This window comes from Pygocentrus nattereri, chromosome 24 (assembly GCF_015220715.1).
Source record: "Pygocentrus nattereri isolate fPygNat1 chromosome 24, fPygNat1.pri, whole genome shotgun sequence".
Classification (NCBI taxonomy): Eukaryota; Metazoa; Chordata; class Actinopteri; order Characiformes; family Serrasalmidae; genus Pygocentrus; species Pygocentrus nattereri.
This window is the reverse complement of record NC_051234.1, coordinates 29,386,173-29,406,027: the sequence shown is the minus strand read 5'-3', so window position 1 is coordinate 29,406,027 and position 19,855 is coordinate 29,386,173. Positions and strand designations below refer to the sequence as shown.

General features: G+C 39.6%; 1 protein-coding gene across 1 annotated transcript in view; it reads right to left on the bottom strand.

The window, feature by feature from the left end:
- The window catches only part of vipr2 (vasoactive intestinal peptide receptor 2), a 65,636-nt gene extending 61,254 nt beyond the window's left edge, over positions 1-4,382 (bottom strand). The window contains exon 1 of the mRNA XM_017710412.2: positions 4,149-4,382. Within this exon, the coding sequence (XP_017565901.1) occupies positions 4,149-4,205 (57 nt within the window). The 5' untranslated portion in view covers positions 4,206-4,382. The remainder of the gene's footprint in view (positions 1-4,148) is intronic.
- Between the last annotated feature and the right edge of the window lie 15,473 nt (positions 4,383-19,855).

Below are 19,855 nucleotides of genomic sequence, written 5' to 3'. Positions count from 1 at the left end.
CCAATACACACCACTTCTGGATAAACGCAGCAGCTTCTTGTTCAGGAAAAGAACTGGCACACTGTGAATTTCCATACCGCCACTCTAAATAAGTTAGTGTGATTGTTTTGGAACAGCTGCTGGCCAGTTTGATGTACTGCGAGCACCATTTTAAACAACATAAAACGATTCACGAGCATGCAGCCCACTTCAGATTTACAGCCCACTTTAGTGTGGATTAATGCTGGGCCTAATGAAAAATAATCGGGAGGTATTTAGCGTTCTGGATAATCCTCCTGTAACAGTGATATGACTGCAGGCAGAGGGAGAGGAGGCTGGAGCCGCCCGGGAGTCTGTGAAAATGTGCCGTACCAGATAGGCTGCTGACCGCCACTTAACATACAGCCAGCATCGCTGCACATGTTTACAGTACAAGGGCAATTAAAACCACTTTTCTTCACAAGTAACATCCTCGTCTGAGAGGGGAAAGGAGAAAAATGCTGGCTTTTGCATTGAGGGCAGCGGATATTTTGGTCTTCATTTGCAAGCATTACATGCTGTGCCTTAAAACTGGACGTGAATTCTAACTCACACACACACACACACACACACACACACACACACACACACACACACACACACACACACACACACACACACACACACACATATATATAGCTAGGCATCTAAGCACATTTTAAACAATTGGCCTCAGCAGTGAGTTTATCACAATATACATTAGAACAGTAACAAGAATTTCTCTGGTCCATATTTTTCCTGGACACCTTCACAGCCGCCACAGAGACTCGTTAATATCATCAATTACATCATGAGCTCAATTTACTGAGCACTGATTGGTCAAACCAGGAGCTGCTTTTTAACTACATATAATACTGGACTTCCTCGAGGAGCGGCTTGGAGATGGTTAAACAATCACACTAACATCCAGAAAATCACTAATTATTTTATATTTATATATCTCATTAATTAATATTCTATAAATTTTGTTTATTCAAATATTAACACTTTTCTCAGCAAATAAACACAAACTACACAAATAAATAGATTTTGAAAATGTGTCTTGGGTGTACAGTACTGTACATATATATATATTTATTTATTTATTCATGTGCGTGCTGAGGCCAAAAGTGCACAGAGTTCGGCAACTTTCTGCAGAGTCACTCACTACAGACCTCCAAACTTCATGTGGCCTTCAGATCAGCTCAAGAACAGTGTAGAGAGCTTCATGGAATGGGTTTCCATGGCCGAGCAGCTGCATCCAAGCCTTACATCACCAAGCGCAGTGCAAAGCGTGGAATGCAGTGGTGTAAAGCGCCGCCACTGGACTCTAGAGCAGTGGAGACGTGTTTGCCAATTTTGATCAAAGTCAGCTAAAGTAGGCTTTATGACAGATGACGCTTGTTGTAATAAGTATTCATAAACAGCTATGTAGGGTTATGTCAGTTGTAATGACAACCATATGTAGGTGTCATGTAGCCTTATGAACAGCACCCTACAGTAAAGTGTTACCGTGAGTTCTAATATGGCACTCCAAAGAACCCTTTTGGACACTTATTGTAACACCGTAGAGCGTGTGGTTACTCTCGGAACAAGCCGTTAAGTCTTCCAATGAGTCCTTTCTTCCTACTTGGTTGGAATCTGTTTAATATGTCTTCATTGTGGGAAGATATCTTCTGAGCCAAGGATCAAGTATGTAATTTGAAGGGCTACGCCCTACGGTTCTGGCTTTAAGCCAGCTAAGGGCAGCAAGGTTAAACCATAGACGTGCAGTGTGACCACTGTTCATGTGAAAGCAGATCTATGGAAAGTCTTACTTTTCCTGTGGACTGATGCACAAAGACAGATAAAACCCGTACAAACCAGACCGTGCTCAATATCAGCCCTAATATCGTGAGAATCACGTGAAAGGAGAGAGTTTTGAGGTCTCTGCGGCGTAACACAGATATGTTTTATAATTTGGAGATAACTGTGTTTGTGCACTTGTGCAGCGTTGCTGCATCTCTCCCACTGGAGACGGACCATATGGTCATATAAAACACTGTTGCAGTCCTGTTAGAAAAGGCCAATGAGCTATTATGAAAGCATATCACTGAAATCGAATACCCTATACGGTTTTATGCATACCTGTGCACTTAATGTTAAGCAGAGCAGCCGTTTCCTTAATTAAATTGTGGCCTAAAATGTTCTGCAAGTGCTGTTTACATCTTTGCAACTGCAGCAATCCCAAAGTGTTTACAGGGCAAAATACCACTCTCTTATGGCTGGATGGCCACTACAATGGCACATTGTCCATAGGTTCACATTAATGGGCTTTTTCCAAGGTTGGTTAGCAGTGGTTGTGCTTTCCGAGTCATTTGTGGAATTTCACGCAGTCTTCTGCCATGGTTCACTGGTTTCAACAGCCGAACGTTGCCAGCATTTGTAAACGTTCCTAGATCGCTGGTGTCAAAAAAAGGTCTGAACTGCAAGAGAACATTCACAGGTCTGTTTTCGGTCAGCAGAACTGCAGTGTGAATTGTCTAAATGGGCAAAATGACAGCAAAGCTGGGAAAGTTCGGATTTTGCTGGAATGCCAGCTCAGGACTCATAAACATCAAAAAAACATCCCTCAAAAGTGTAGATAGAACACTAATACGACGTTAACCTTTGTGTGGTGTTTGTTACTCAGTGGTCTGGCGGTCCCACCGCATGTTTACAATATTACAAGAGACCAGTGTAGGGTACTCCTTTAGCAGCTGTAGCCAGTCAGCAGCCTGTCCATGTTGTCCACCCTAACAAACAAAAATGGTCCCACAGACCTGAACACCACACAAGGGTTAAACGACCGTTTCTTATAATATGCTGGAAACACTGGTCATAAACATCTAGATGATGTTCTGACCATGGCAGGCTCTCTTGAACTTTCCAATAATGTTTTGCTCATAAATAAAAAGTAGGGACGTATGAGAATTCTGGGCCGATGCCAATATCCACTATTTTTCATGTGCATATCTGCCAATGATGATAAATAAACGCTTATAAAGTGTAGAAATCTGAGCTACATTTACTAAGATTAGAAATAAGCAGAAATAAAACAACTTATAACATCATTTCTCTAGGGTTACAATGTATAACATCATTTCTATAGGGTTACAACTTATAACATCATTTCTATAGGGTTACAATGTATAACATCATTTCTATAGGGTTACAACATATAATATCATTTCTATAGGGTTAGAACTTAAATAAGTTGAGATGCAGATTTTTTAGCACAGTAGCCAGTTAAAAAATATTAAAAGCCTGTAGAGCTGTGGTCACCAGCCCTCCTGGAGATCTACCAGACCACTCCAAATGACTTTTCATTATTTTCATTATTTCATTACTTATTTAGCCTTTAATTTAAGCAGGTAAACCATTAAGAACATGTTCTTACTTACAATGGGGCCTTTTTCCATTATAGTACGAGGGAAATTTTAAAACTCGGTAATATTCCCCTTTAACACCCCTAACTTCAGACACTCTTCTGTCAAACGCATTGTTTTCCACCTGTATTCCGGCAGGTCCCGCCTATCTTCTCTAGGATTGGCTAATTCTGCAAGCGGGTTGCGCTACGATTGGCAAATTGCTTGTCAGTATAACGTATAAACCAATCACAACTGAGGAGGCGAGGTTTGGCTGAATACAGGTGGGAAAAGAAAAAGAACCAAATACCTGAATCGCCGCCTTACAAATATAATGCCACTCTTTCTACGCCACAAATGTTTTTTCAGAGGCGCCTCCGGGAGAAAGCGGTTTCCATTTGCCGTGTTTAAAAGGTAAACTGGTTGTGTGGTAACAGAGCTAGACTGCGACTGAAAAGAAGACGCGGGCAAAAGTGACAGAAAGTGCCGAGACGGCTGAAATGACAGGCTAGCAATTCAAATCCACTCAACCGACGGGTAAAAATAACGGCTGAACGGCTCGAGAGCAGTTTTATTTTTGCTCTTGTGTCTTCACAGAAGACTAAAGGCAAACTTCACTGGTCTCCCCGTCACATAAGTGTGAAATATCACCAGAAAAAGCGTGAAAATAAAAAGTGAAGGCTATCAAATATTCAAATATCGAAAACGGAAAGCTAAGTTAACGTTAAATACGGTTAGTTAACGTTAGCTAACTGGTTAGCTTACCGCGCGCCACAGCCAAACTGTGAGGAGCAGATGGAGAAGGTGGTGAAGGCGATGCATGTCTCTGTCCTCCTGAGTGGCTCTTGGTCCCACATGAACTCAGTAAATGCGGATAATTCCAACGTGTGTGTCAGAAGAACGAGACATTTTTTAAGTGACAAAAATAAAAAAATAAACCCACAAAGCGTCCGTGAAGAAAAGGTGCGCTAAGAGCTCGGCTCTCCAGGAGTGGCCCCTCGGTGCTGTTGCGGCGAGCCCGGCTGGCAGCTGAGTGAGGAGGACAGTTGCCTCAGCCGAGAGGCTGGAGCTGCTCCTCCTTTCCTCAGCGGGCTGTGAGGGAGAGCATGAAACTGCTCGTCTCACCGAACACAGTAACCCTAAGCCTGATTCCGCCGCTGGAGAAAATACACAGCCGTTTACGAAGCGAACACAATGAGAAAGTTCTCCAGAATGAAGACTTAATAATAATAATAATCACTTACTACACCATTCTCTCGCTTACTGCTCAAAGTGATGAGAAATATGTCATAATTATGACTTGGTCTTTATCACGAGATGCTCAGTCGAAATTCTGAGATAATATGTCAGAATGATTGAACAGAAACTCATGAGACAGCATGTCATAATTTTGGGATGATAAGTCATAATTTTGGGATACTAAATGGCAAGTCATAATTATGAGAAGGTAAGTCATACCTAGGAGATGCTAAATCATAATTATTATAAGTCATAATTATGACATGCTAAGTCGTAATCATCAGATAGGATCTAATTTTTATGAGATATCAAGTCATAATTATGAGATAAGTCATAATAATTAGAATCTCATTATTATGAGATACTAAGTCATAATTATGTGATAAGTTTATTATTAAAATTATCAGATAGGATCTTATGAGTTACTAAGTCATGATTATGAGAAGACAGGTCATAATTGGGACATAAGTTATAAATATGAGATAATAAGTCATGATTATGAGAAGATTGGTCATAATTATGAGATAAGTCATAATTATTGGATAGAATCTCATTATTTCAAGATACTAAATCATAATTATGACATGCTAAGTCATAATTATTAGATAGGATCTTATGAGATACTAAGTGATAATTATGAGATGCTAAGTCATGATTATGAGAAGACAGGTCATAGTTGGGAGATAGCAAGTCATACGTATGAGATAAGTCGTGATTATTAGAAGACAGGTCATAATTATGAGAAGTCAATTATTGGATAGAATCTCATTATTACTAGATACTAAATCATAATTATGACATGCTAAGTCATAATTATCAAATAGGATCTTATGATTATGAGATACTACGTGATAATTATGAGATGTTAAGACATGATTATGAGAGGATAGGCCATAATGAGATTCTGTGTCATAATTATGAGATAATAAGTCATTATAATTAGATAGAATCTCATTATTATGAGATACCAAGCCATAAGTATGAGATACTAAGTCATAATTTTTAGATAAGATTTCGTTATTATTAAATAGCAAGTCATGATGATGAGATACTAAGTCATAATTATGGAAAACTTTCATGTTATTATGACTTACTAAATGGCTGTGTATTTTTTTCCCGTGGCCGGAACAGGCGTCCATGGAAAACTAGGAAAAAAGGGAAAAGCCAAAGAAAATGTATTCCTTCAGGATTTACACTATTTTTAACACCACACACTTCACACAAGATAGTTCTTCAAGGGTTCTTTAGTAAGGTGTATGGTTCTATTTAGAACCATGCGTTCTGTAAAGAACGATTTGCATGCTAAATGGTTCTTCAGGTTGATGGAGAATGTGTTGCATATGCTTCTGACACCAAAAAGAGATCTCCTGTTATTACAAGCTTGACATCGTAACAATAACAAAACCCTTTTTTGGTTCCATATAGAACCATTTTCAAAAAAAGGTTTTATATAGAACCGTATACTACACGTTCTCTGTCACGCAGAAGAACCGTGTCACCATGCAAAGAACTATTTAAGCACAAAATAGTTCTATATGGAACTCAGGGTTCTAAGTAGAACTATTTTGGTTACTGAAGAACCCTTGAAGAACCGTCTTTTTAAGCACGTACGTTAAGCACATTGAATTTGAAAACTCATTTGAGATGTTTAGGTTCGGTGGTTGTTTTGGGTTGTAAACAAAGTGGCTATATTTGTATTGTAGACATCACAACCGCTGGTTCCTTGGTAAGATTCTCTCCAGTGCATCATTTTACTCACAATTTCAACGTCGGAACTGGAAAATTGGCCACTCTGTAACATTGACCTCCAGTGGTGTAGCAATACACACGTTTTCAGCGCTGTCATCTCATGGCGAGGAGGGCCTGGGTTCGATTCCCCGGCCGGGTGACCAGGGTCCAGGGTGTGGAGTTTGCATGTTCTCCCCGTGTCTGCGTGGGTTTCCTCCAGGTTCTCCGGGTTTCCTCCCACAGTCCAAAGACATGCAGTCAGGCCAATTGGACATGCTAAATTCCCTCTAGGTGTGAGTGACTGCCTGTGTCTGTCTGTCTGCCCTGAGATGGACTGGCGACCTATCCAGGGTGTATCCTGCCTTCCGCCCGATGACCGCTGGGATAGGCTCCAGCACCCCCCCGCGACCCTGAGGGAGAAGCAGCTTAGAAAATGGATGGATGGAAATCATTACACCCTTACTAACAGTTTAACAACTTACCAAATAAATAAAATGATGAAATGAATGTCAGAGGAACAGTATTTTGAAGAGGTCTGTCACGTCTAGTATAAAGCGTTACCTATAATCTTGTTATATTAATTATACAATTAATTTACAAACATTCATCCGTTTACAAATTGATTTATTTCACTTGTAAATTGTTGCAGAATAACGTAGTACGTTGTAAATGGTTTAAGGAGCATAAAGTTTATTATGTAATTATTGCTCCAACAATAACAACAACAAACTGTACAAGTTCTCAGTCTGATCCTCCTCCAGCTGTACAGACAACATCAACACCACAGTCAAATTCATCGCATACTGGACTGAGCAAGTCGGGTGTCGCTGCACTCACGGCCCCTTTAGTGCGATTTCGGAGATCGTCCAGTGCTGTGGAACCAACGACGAACGCTCTGAGCTGTTGGAGGTTCACTGCCCACGAAAATCCCGCAGCACAGTTATGACGGATTCACTCTTATTGACGTGGAGAACGCAGAACGCTTTCTGCTCAGGGGTCACATGTCCTGGCAAAGTGTAGGGAATGAATCTTTTTGAATCACCCTGTATTTTCTTTCACTACTTTTCACCAGGTCTTCTTCAGAAACATAAAAAGTCTGACAGTTTAGACAGCCACAAAATGAACGACTCCCTCTTTTCAGCCATTAGCCACATTTAGGTAGCATAATAACAGTAGTAAGCAGGCTCTTGTAACTCAGGTTTCAAGAAAGGTCTGTAAAATGTTAAATCGGATTGTTGGATAGGATATAGCACAGTTGTGGAGTGAATAACAGAAGTGATGTTCTGCAGGGGCAGCTTATCTGTGAGTCTGAGAGAGAGCAGGCCGGGATCTGTAAGGATTGTCGTCTGGCCGCAGCAGATGGTGAGAGACAGTGAGAGGATGGAGAAAAAGGCTGAACGTATTAATACAGAAAGCTGACTCTAATGTGCCAGAAGGCTGTGCTTTAAACTATCAGAGCCTTTCAGGTTTTCTAGAGCGTACACTTTGTGGAATTGTCTCTCAGCGGTGAACATTCATACCCAGAATATTTGCTCTGTAATCTGTAAATCTTTGCTCTGTAATCTCCCGCTGTTGCTTTGACAAGAAAATCTGATTAAAAAGTAACTGAGAGGAAAATCATTGACCTTTTTCTTCGGTCTTCTATTTGGTGAGGCAGTCTGTACTTACCTGTGTGTTTCCTTCCTCAGGTGTCAAGCTTCAAAGCATCCTGTTCACTGGTGTGGCGACGATCAATAAACCGTGGAGCTGAAAGCAAGCGAGCAATTTTAATTTGCCTGAGTGACTCTCCTTTGTTCGGCCATGGTGAGGAAAAAAGTGTGAAAATTGACATTTCTGATTCGGCCATGGTGTGAAAACTCAATCAGAGGATTCCTTTCTTTCCTTCTATTAGTCGGCAGGGCTTTTGTACATGGGCCTTAGGCTTGATGTGACAGTTTGCTTACTGATCTGAAATTGTTCTGATGTCGATTCAAAAGATTCGAAGGAGATTGTTGGCTTTGAACAAGGGCCTTTTTAGTCCGAGAGTGACTGAAATAGTAAATTCATTTGTTCAGAGCGGCCCAGTGCCAAAGTAACTGCTTGTCAAGCCTAAAGTGCTTTGAGCTCAGGTAAATGACTCCAGTCAAACGCCCTCAATCATCTTTGGTGAGCTGTAAGAAGTCAGGGAGCATGAGGAGCATTCATCACTCACTGACAATTAAATCGGCCACTAGGGTCCCAGACCTGACCTGTAGGTCCGGTACCACTTCATTACATGAGTGCCCTTCCTCCACTGAAAGAAAAGGGGTCAAAGAACCGAGCGATGGTGGAGCAGCGAGTCTTTTATTTTGGGAAATAGATTTCTTTTTCAGCGTCAGCTGCTACACCGACCTCATTTTTGCATACTTTGAATCTCCAAAAGCAGAACATGCTTTTTTCCAACCATGTTGCTGTAAGAGATCTTTGAAATTTGTCTGAATTATTCATCACTTTTTCAAGCAGCAGAAATTATAAGGACTGCTGCTCTCTCACGAGAACAAAGGGGGACCAGGTGTTATGTCACTGAGCCCACAGGCTTTGGACATGCAGATTAAATACTGTTTATGATGGATTTATTAGCTCTTTTTTCACAAACACATTGTTTGCTTTGAGAAATTATGAAAAGGAGAAGCCTGGGGCTTCCTCTCGCTGAATAATTCATCTTTTAAAACCATTTGCCTCCCCTTTTCTTCCACATCGTAAGCAGCCTTGGCATGTCTGTCCCGCACAGACACTGTGAATAAAAGTTTGAAAAAGAAACTTAAAGTGCCCCTATCATGGAAAACTACATTTTCCCCACTGTTGTGGAAGGTAAAGAACATTAAACTTTATTAAAGTTTCCCAATGTACCGCTCACTCGCTAGTCCATACAGTCTGTATACGAAAACTAAGCAGCAGAAACAACTCGTTTGGAAATCGTTGTTTCTGTGACGTCAGAACAAACAAACATAGCATATATCCACTGATCCAGCCTACAGCAGTTTAGCCCTGCCCATTCAGCGTACATCAGTATAGCCCTGCCTATTAACGCTGACGTTATAAGGAGGATTTCAGCCTGGATTATTTTTTTAATTAAAAAATTGCTGAATTTCTAACTGAAAATAAGTGAGCAGGTCCTCAGAACACACCTTTGCATATTTTCATGCACTATTACATTTTATTTGCTGAGTTTAACATATTAAAGGGGGAAAATAAAACATAAGATGTATCATGTACAGAGGTAACGGTAAATTTGATAAGTTTACTTTTTTTCCAATGTGTTAAATTCAGCAAATAAACATAAATTGTGCTCTAAAATCAGCAGAAAGTTGTTATATTTAATTTTATTTACTGTATAAAATAAAGTGTCGTTTGACCAGGGGTATTAAAACATTTGCATACAACTGTATGTCAGTCTTAAAGACACAGCAATAAAAAGAGCCTGTTTAATTATAAGGGATAAGAAGTGTACAGAAGTTATGATGTTAAAAGTGAATTATGACCGTTTTTGTCACATAAAACCACACAAACGTTATAAATAGACTTCAATAAAGATAATAAAAGGCACGAAAATTGGATGACATGGGCCGTTTAACTGAAAATGAGAACCTTACTAAAGAAAACGAGTAATGTGAGGGGTTTTATCAGGGCAGGCTATTTTAGGAAGGGCTAAAATGTTATGCTCTTGGTTGTGTTGGATGTCCTCTGGTTTCAGGCTGTCTGCAAAGATCCAAAAGCTGATTAGAGGCTTAATTTCTTATTTCCAACACATTAAACAAGTAGGATAGGAACCAAATATGCCAGCGTTCAAAGGTTTGGAATCTCCCATTACATTAATAACGGTTATTTTACTCAGTAATAATTTATACTCTGCAGATGTAATATGAAATATTATAAGCTCAAGACCAGAAGCAACGTTGAATTATTAAATAATACATAATATATTAGTATTGCCTAATTTATTGAATTATATGCCTGATGTGTGATGAGCACATTTCAAATATGAGGCATTATGGATGTTCATTTTAGTACTTTTTTTTTCATTAAAAACAGGGATTCACTGATTTTTTCCATACATACATTCAAAGTCTTGTAGTTGGTTGGTTAGTGTAGTGGTTAACACCTCTGCCCTTTACGCTGTAGACTGGGGTTCAATCCCCCACCAGGCCAAACACCCTACACTATAGCAATAAGAGTCCTTGGGCAAGACTCCTAACACCACCTTCACCCACCTGTGTAAAATGATCAAACTGTAACTCGCTCTGGATCAGAGCGTCAGCCAAATGCCGTAAATGTAAATTCAAAAGAATCAAAACATTTTTTTTTTGGTAGCTGTAAGTGATCCCAAGCTTTTGAGTTATTTACAGTATATTACTGATCATGTAGTATACATATATATATACATATATATATATATATATATATATATATATATATATATATGTATGTATGTGTGTGTGTGTGTGTGTGTGTGTGTGTGTGTGTATATATATATATATATATATATATATATATATATATATATATACATATTTATTTATTTATTTATTTTTACATACATAACTGCTGTCGGAACAATACCTTGTATCTCCATTTTTGACTTTTTCAGTTTTGGAAATACTTTGAAAATACCTTTTGTCCTTTACATTGTGTGCAAATGTCATGATGAGTAGACGAGAATAAACGGCCCAAAATGATTTGGAAAAGCATCTGGTTCCATTGACTTACGTTAAAAGTAAAGTAGGTTTTTCCTTCGCCTGCAAAGTTACCATTTTGGAGATATGAGGTTTTGTTCTGACAACAGCGATATGTATATACACACACTCACACACACACACACACACACACACACACACACACACAATTACTCATTTACTCAGCATTTCAGCAACATTAGAGTAAGACCTGACACCACAGTGACCTCCTGTGGTGGTTTTAGGGCCAACACACAGCATCATAAATTATAACTGTTTATGTTTCATAAGAAAATTGAAGTGAGAGAACTTACATTAAAAAATAGTGTAACATGATTTAACTGAGACATTTAAGTCTCTTGATAGAGAAAAATTATATAGAAAACAGTGCAAAAGTTTCAGTCACACTAGACCTGGTTCAGTGCATCTTATTAGTGTCTGGGCCTAAATCTAGGTTGATCCTGTACGGCCTGTGCTGTAAAAACAATAGTTTGGACAGTTTTTGAGTCGACTGTGGATTACAAAAAATTTGTGATCTGCCAGATAATATCAGATAATAAAATACACAATATGCAGATTCTGTTATTTTATATTCTATTCAATAAATCAATCAACTGATTTTTATTACACCATTAATAAAGGGGGAGAGCTACAAAGCCACAGTGAGACGAGCTCAGAACTTTCTTTTCTGTAATCCAGACCGCGTGTGCAGGAGATCACGAAGAAAAGAAAGACGCACTATTCATCACATTTATATCAGTCATCATTTTCTTTGAGAGGGCTCACCCTACATTCTTCTGTTCTCGTTTTCCCCTGAGGTCCGTGAACTTTGTGTGTATTTATGTACCATTTATTTTTACACTGACCCATTTCCCAACCACTTTTAATCCCTTAAAATTAAACAGGCTGCTTTTGTCACCTACTTTAAAGATGATCTATGTAAATGAGCTCTGTAACATTGAACAAACAGAAAACGGACACTGTTAAGATCACATTTGACCGACAGCCGATTTGGTCCGACTCTGAATACGAGACCACACTAAATTCCCAAACTGTCGTCACCACTGAGCAGCTTTTCAGTCGGCAGCTGTGACAGAAGAACAGCTGAACAACCTGGAATCAGCCAGAAATGAACATATGCCAAACATCAGTATTGATCTGGCAAAAAAATGACAAAACTGAGCTGAACTTGATATTGCGGCAGTTTTATGGCTCAGTCTGAACTTCAAAAGGCGCGGCTTACAGCAGACTGAGCAGCGAGTGGGCGGAGCTCATTACTCTGACGTAGCAACAAGCTGCTCGTTAAGGAATAATAATTTTGTTGAAGCAACTGCGAACATTAAAAAATTAAATGCCGCAGTCACAGCCCAGTTTATACATTGATTACTTTATTTATTTAATTGTTGCATAAAAGCAATAGAGCACGAGAGAGTGTGTTATCGTGAATAACATCACAGCTGTGATTTGGTCGCAGGCACGAGCCGAAGGCTCGCGATAACACACTCCCTCTTGGGTCCTATCGCTTAAATAAACATGTTTGTTTTCATGTCTTCACAAAATGGGCTGTTTTTGCAGCTCACTTTTCATATGTGGAGCATAAGGACTGGGAGTAAACAAGACGTCTTTTATTTAAAAAATGACAAAAAAATAACAAGGAAATTTGAGTTTTCCCTGCTTTGGGCCTGGTAATGTTTCTGTTCTTATTTCCAAAAGGCCTTTTTGGAGATTGCACAGGAATGACATTTAATAAATAAACAAATCCAATTATTGATTTTATTAAAAGAATGTAACAGCTGCTGAACTTCCTGACTATGGAAAAGAGAGGAAAAGTATAAAAATGCTATTTCTGCTGGCAGCAACAAGCACACAGTTCACTATATTTCTCACATGAAGCATTCAACAATAAAACAAATTCCCCTCTTCATGTAACAAGGTGGGCCTTGTTTGGTAATGTTTGCCCATGAGTCAGAATTATTCAGTGGGTTTGAACCTTCTCATTCCTTACATTCTGTCTCGACCGTTAACATGGTTCCACATCAAAAACTGGCGCCAAAATCCCAGGTTTGCTGCAATAATAGAACGGATAATAAACATTTTATCAAATGTTTAATTGTCTGTTTGGACTTTTAAATAATTTGTTGTGATATTAAGGGAAAAAATGTAAGCACGCTTCACTCCAAGAAAACCTGGCAACGGCAGGCCTCGCAGAAAACTGTGAAAGTTTGGATGTACCATGACCCAACGTTCATTAGGGCCGCAGCGTATTTTAAACCAGCTGAATACTTTCCACTGCAGCGATATTACTACTGAATAAGAATGGTAATCTGTGCATCTGTGCACATCCCCAAACACTTTTGTATGAGTGGCTGGCTTTTGAAACGGCTCCTTTCCTGTGTTTATTCTCTCCGCACTACCCAAGACCCCTCTCTGTCCTGTTATGACATGCTAATGTAAATAGTAGAACCCAGGACTGTCTTGCAGCATGGATACGGCAGCATTAGAAATAATGGACTGCACTGTTTGACAGTGGAAACTCATCTTTGACAGTAGGACAGTTAGGAAGTGGGGGAGATGGCAGTGACCGTATATGTAGGATAATGACTGACAGTCAAAGTGTCTAGTTACTAGTTTCATTTTCTCAGTTCCATGTAGTGAAGCACTTTGGAGAGATTTGTACATTTGCAAGGCTGATATTAAAGTCCTTTCAAACCACAGCTGTCACAGTCATGAAACTTTAGCTGATGATGAATTGCCACATAAATAAATTCAAGTTCATTGCACACTGTTAGAAATGGAGGTTCTGTGCAGGTACATTTTTCCTTAATCAAAGTAAAAACAGTGTAAATGTTCCCTCAAAGGTTCTACAGTGGTTTAAGGTCTGATTTTGAACCTTAAATCAGTTTTTCCAGGTGATAAGTTCGTATTTGTACCTTTTTATAAACAAATGTTTTAAAGCAGAGCAGTAGAATAAAAGCCTGGAGGCGAGGCGGGGTGTGTGGAGTCAGTACAGCTTAGAACAGATCATTTCAGTGGATTATGGTTCAGTTATGTTCCCTGACTAAAGGCACTGAGATGGACCCTTGAGGGGACCACCCCAGTGACAGTAGGGGCACCTGCCCCAGTGGCAGTTTACTACCTTTATTTCTGAGAGTGTGTGCAACCGTTAAAGTACAAGCCTAACATGGCCAAATTAACTGACCTTGCTTCCTTGCTCTCCATACTTAGTAGCTCCTGACTTGAGCTCAAATAAACAAACATTACTCACAGCTGCCCGTTATCAGTCGAACATTTTGTTGTTTTCGTAAGACCCATGTCTTAATAAATGTTTCCTGCTTCCTTTTATTTTCACACATTTGCTTCAACTCAGCGGATGAAAACGCACCCAGTTCACATTCCGGATGTTCCAACCTAAACATAAGATTGTGAAAGCTAACAACTGTGGAAAATGACTGCGGTCAGCTCAGACCATTGCGATCAGGCAATTAAGTAATAACTGTGACAAGCTACTATTTTTCTTCTGCGCAAGAACATTTGTGAAGAAAGTGCACTATTTCAACAGTTCCATTGTAGTTCTTCACGTTTAGTTCCTCTTTTGAGTTTAATTTCATTCTGTTCTGTTGGATCAGCGCCTGCAATGCTTTTGCTTTCACCTTTTACTTCAGAGCTTCAGAACTTTATTGTAACCCCGGAGAACCCTGGATGTACTGGATGTACCATGGAATTATAATGTGGTTCTATATAGCAATCAAGCATAACATTATGACCACCTCCTTGTCCATTTTATCAGCTCCACTTACTATGTAGGTGCACTTTGTAGTTCTACGGTTACAGGTCCACATAGGTTTTTGGTAGCTACTTTCACTGTGGATTAAATGGGGCAGTAAAAATGTAGCTGATGAGCTGTAGCCTTATAAAACATTCAGCAATGTCCACAAAAATGAGGCCTTTTTCAAATAAAGGAATAATAAATAAATAAATAAATAAATATTTGCTGAGTCTAATTGGCTCTGAGGCTTGACTGACCTCCTATCAAGCTTGGTAGCCTATTTTTATAGGTATTAATACTTATGTTATATAGATTTATAGACATTTATCACAGCTTCAGGTCCTGAATAGACAGATATTTATGTATAGATATTCATATACATTTATTACAGCTTCAGTTCTCAAAACATGAGATTGTAGCCCATGTATTTGTCACAGTACACCATATTTCACGTCAGAATTACAGACCTCAGAAAGAACACGTTTGTCCTAATTCAGCCTAACTGCAGATTTTTAAGTGTCCTAAAAAGAAATGAAGAGCGCCAGACTGTATCTAATACAACTTGCGTGAGATCAGATTTGTAGGATTCTTGATTTCAACGAAGCTTTTGAAAATACAGTGATTGTTTCTACTGTTATGTTAAGATAAGAAAATAGATGGGCTCACTCACTGGGCTCCTTATTACAAACACAGTTCTAATACTGGGTGGGACGCCTTTGCTCTGTGAACACAGCCTGTTTTCTTCGTGGCATTGATTCAAGGTGCTTGAACCATTCCTTAGAAATTCTGGCCCACGTTGATCTGATCACGTCACACAACTGCTGCAGATTTGTTAGCTGCACAATCATGATGTACATCTCACGTCCTACCACGTCCCAAAGGCGCTGTATTGGAAACTAGGGAGGCCACTGAAATACACTCCAATGATAGACTCATATTCATGGAATGAGTTTGAGTAGGCTTGCTTGGTTGGTGACAGGGTGCGTTATCATGCTTGAAGTAGCCACTGGAAGATGGGTAAATGGCAGCCATAAAGGGATACGCATTGTCACCAACAGTACTCAAATAGGCTCTGGCATTCAAACAATGCTCAAGTGGTATTAGGGGGCTCAAAAAAAAAAAAAAACACTCCCAAGGTCATTAGACCACCACCACCTGCTTGTTCACACAAAGCAGTTTGGGAGCAAGGTTCACCAGTTTCAGTGAGTCTGTACTGGGCTCAGAATCGTGTTTATCTGCTTCAAGGCTCGATGTGTTCTGCGTTTAGAGATGCTTTTCTGATCACCACTGTTGTGAAGAGTGGTTATTTGAGTTATTGTAGCCTTCCTGACCCCTCCTATCATTTACTGCATGTTTTTGCACTACTCTCTGTAAACTTTAGAGCAGGACTGCCCAAAGTGTGGCTTGTGGGCCTACAGGCTCATTTATGCTCAACATTAAATACGAATATGGATAAGGACGGAGTCTGCTGTCCGTACTCGTTTGTTTCGTCTATATTTGTGCACGTTCTCTGAAAGCTTGTGGATATGGACGAAATGGAGCAGCAGCAGAAACCATGGAGACAGTGTAGCTAATAGTTCACACAAGACACCGTGTCGGTTTTTCTCATTGGAATTCTTTGTCCACAAGCGTAAAGTATTCAATGGCCTCACAGACCACTGCCGTCTACAACGCTGCCTCTGTTGTTTCTTTCATAGTAGGTACGTTATTAAGACCTCCACCGTCACCATGTATGTTACAGTGAGAAACTTTTGACCCTTCAAAGGGCCCTAGTTCAAGTGATTGAGCACTGTGTTCAGAAAGCATGATGCCTTATGTATATAAACATAAGTATGGTGTTGTTGATCCTGTAATGAAGGCCCCCAAACCAACTTTTATTTATATATATATATATTAGGAATACCCGTCAGTGCCAGAGTAGATGAGAGTGTATACCAAGGGGTTCAATTGGGCTGAAACGCACATTTGGCTTATGTGAACGGCTGGGGTTTCAGTAGTTTCAGAAAGTAGTTTCCAAGTCTGACTGGATAGCACTAGGACTGTAATATACACACAGTAGATAAAACAGTAGCTTAAAAAGCAGGCAAACAAAATTAGCAGTTTAGCATGTCACATTATGCATATCTTAAAAATAGTGATTTTACTGCAGCATTTTAAAGTCACTAACAGCTTAGAACATCTTATGTAAATTAGATTGGTATTCATTTTAATGTGCTTGAAATGTGTGTATTATCTGCAAAAGTTCCACTTCTGTATCAACAGACGTTCGATAGTAAAGAACCTAATTGAGATTGGGGGGTGTCTAGATCTTGACCCTGTGTCTTTGGGAAGTTTTCCAGGGGCCCAGTCATGTCTTTGTACAAGTCTGCATAACTGTAGCCCTAACAGCTCAGAGATGCCAAGTGGAGCAGACAGTGGACCATTTGATGAGGGCTGAAGTTGCAGTCTCACTGCAGTGACGCCCATCAAACCCTGGGAACATCAGTCTAAATGCAGCACTGATGATTTTCATTTGCCACCACATTCGTTATCAGTAGATGGAGTGAAAACAACTTTAATTCCTGCTATGTCACCACTTATTCAGAAACATTACACCACCATTGTTCGCCTTTGTCGATAAATCAACTTGTCCACCTCAGCCAAGTGTAAAAAACATTCTTCTGATATTTTTATATCTTTTATATGTTTTATGCTCAGTTATAATATAAATATGTTGATGGAAACCCTCTAGAGCACATTTTCTCTCCATTCTGAGCTCTTGACTTGTTTCTGAATGATTTTATGCACTGCTGCAATGATTGGCTGATTGGATAATTGCCTGACTGAGCAGGAGAATAGGTGTTTCCAATAAAGTGGCCAATGAGTGCATTTGCATTGGTAGACTGCCATCTTGTGGTGATGCTGATCCTGTAATGAAGGCCACCAAAACAGCTTCATGAAATTCCTTCACACACAGCTGTCAGCACACCATGTCTGCTCATCCCAGCTCAAACACAATCACGAGTGCAATCACCCTGAATAAGAACATACCAGTCATTATGAATGAATATGATACTGTCCAAATTAATACCAGATTGAGGCTATTCTCACAAACCTCACCTTAGGTTAAATCAGTGAGAACATCAAAACCACCTCGTTTCTACGCTCATTGTCCACTTTATCAGCTCCACTTACTGTATAGCTGCACTTTGTAGTTCTACAGTTACAGACTGTAGTCCATCTGTTTCTCTGATACTCTGTTACCCTGTTCTTCAGTGGTTAGGACCCCCATGGAAGCTCATAGAGCAGGTACAATTTGGGTGGTGGATCATTCTCATCACTGCAGTAACACTGACGTGGTGGTGGTGTGTTGGTGTGTGTTGTGCTGGTCTGAGTGGATCAGACTCAGCAGTGCTGCTGGAGTTTTTAAACACATTGTCCACTCTATTAGACACTCCTACTTTGTCAGTCCACCTTGTAGATGTAAAGTCAGAGAAGACAGCTCATCTGCTGCTGCACAGTTTGTGTTGGTCATCCTCTAGTCCTTCATCAGTGGTCACAGGATGCTGTTGGCTAGATACTTTTGATTGTTGGGAGTGTTGTCAGTCCAGCAATGACACTGAGGTCGGTCATTCTCCATCTGAAGTCAGAATTCAGATGGATAAATTAAAAAAAAATTAAATTCTTTAATTCCAAAACAAAACCTTAATGTGTCCATTAATATCTCCTATTACATATATGCAAAATGGAGAGTTTAAAGCTGAGCATGATTTAATATATTTTAATGTAAAATGCCAAGTTGTGTTCAGTTTGTCCCTGGTGTTACCCCTTAATGAGGCATTCTTTTTGTCATTACTTCATTTATTTTTCCACTATTACTATACTATCCATCCATCCATCCATCCATCCATCCATTTTCTAAGCCGCTTCTCCAGTCAGGGTCGCGGGGGGGTGCTGGAGCCTATCCCAGCAGTCATCAGGCAGAAGGCACAGGGCATATTATTATACTAATTTCCACAAATTTAATGTGACTATATTTATTGTTTTTTATTGGCAAGAAAAGAGAATAATAGAATAACTATGGTATCAAAGCTCTTTACACATGGACTAATACAAAAAATACAGATGTCATATATTTTAACATACCTCTATTTACTGTTTTGTGAAATAAAAATAAATTGTTGTACAATAAACATAAAAAAAGAACAACTAAGATACAAATCAGTGCAAAAATTAATTATTCTAACATTTCAAATAAGATACTCTTAATACAGACAATATTTCTTCCAAAAGAACACCTTATCATAACGAATCGGTAACACCCGTGACAATTATTTAGTGTTGTAGGAGCTCTTCCTGCAGAAGACCAGGCGGTTCCAAGTGTTCAGAATTTTTTTTCATGTAGCTGTACAAACAGTAAATACAGAAAAAGATCAGTGCTTGCTTTGTGTCTTGTTGTGTAATTAGAAATATCATTTTTCAAAAGTCCAAATGTCGAATATACTAGACACTGAATATGTTTCCCAGTAAACAAAAAGGTGTGTATTATGCTGTTTAGTAGGCAGTAGGTAACATGTTTATAACTAAATATCGTTTGTTTTTAAATCGTCCAGTCTCAGGACTGAGGGGGTATATCTCTGTCTAAATCACTATGCTGCCTCTCCTGCACTCTGTCTGGTCATGCCTAGATTTAAATATTGATACATATCAAAGTTCCATATTTACTAGTTTTGCAGGTGTTCTGATCATTAATTACATTAACATTAGTCACTGGTGTCACTACATGTCACTGGTGTTATCGCAATATGGTGTAAAGCCAGTGACTGTGACACCAGTGACAGGCTGAGGATTTGGTTAACTGGCTGATACATTAGCATCCAGATGGCCTTGTGCAACTATGGGGCAGTCAGCCTTGTGACCGGAAGGTCGCCGGTTCAATCCCCAGAGCCGACAGTACATGACTGAGGTGCAGCACCTAACCCCCAACTGCTCCCCAGGCACTGCGGATAGGGCTGCCCACTGTGCCGGGCAAGTGTGCTCACTGCCCCCTCGCGTGTGTGTGCGCTCAC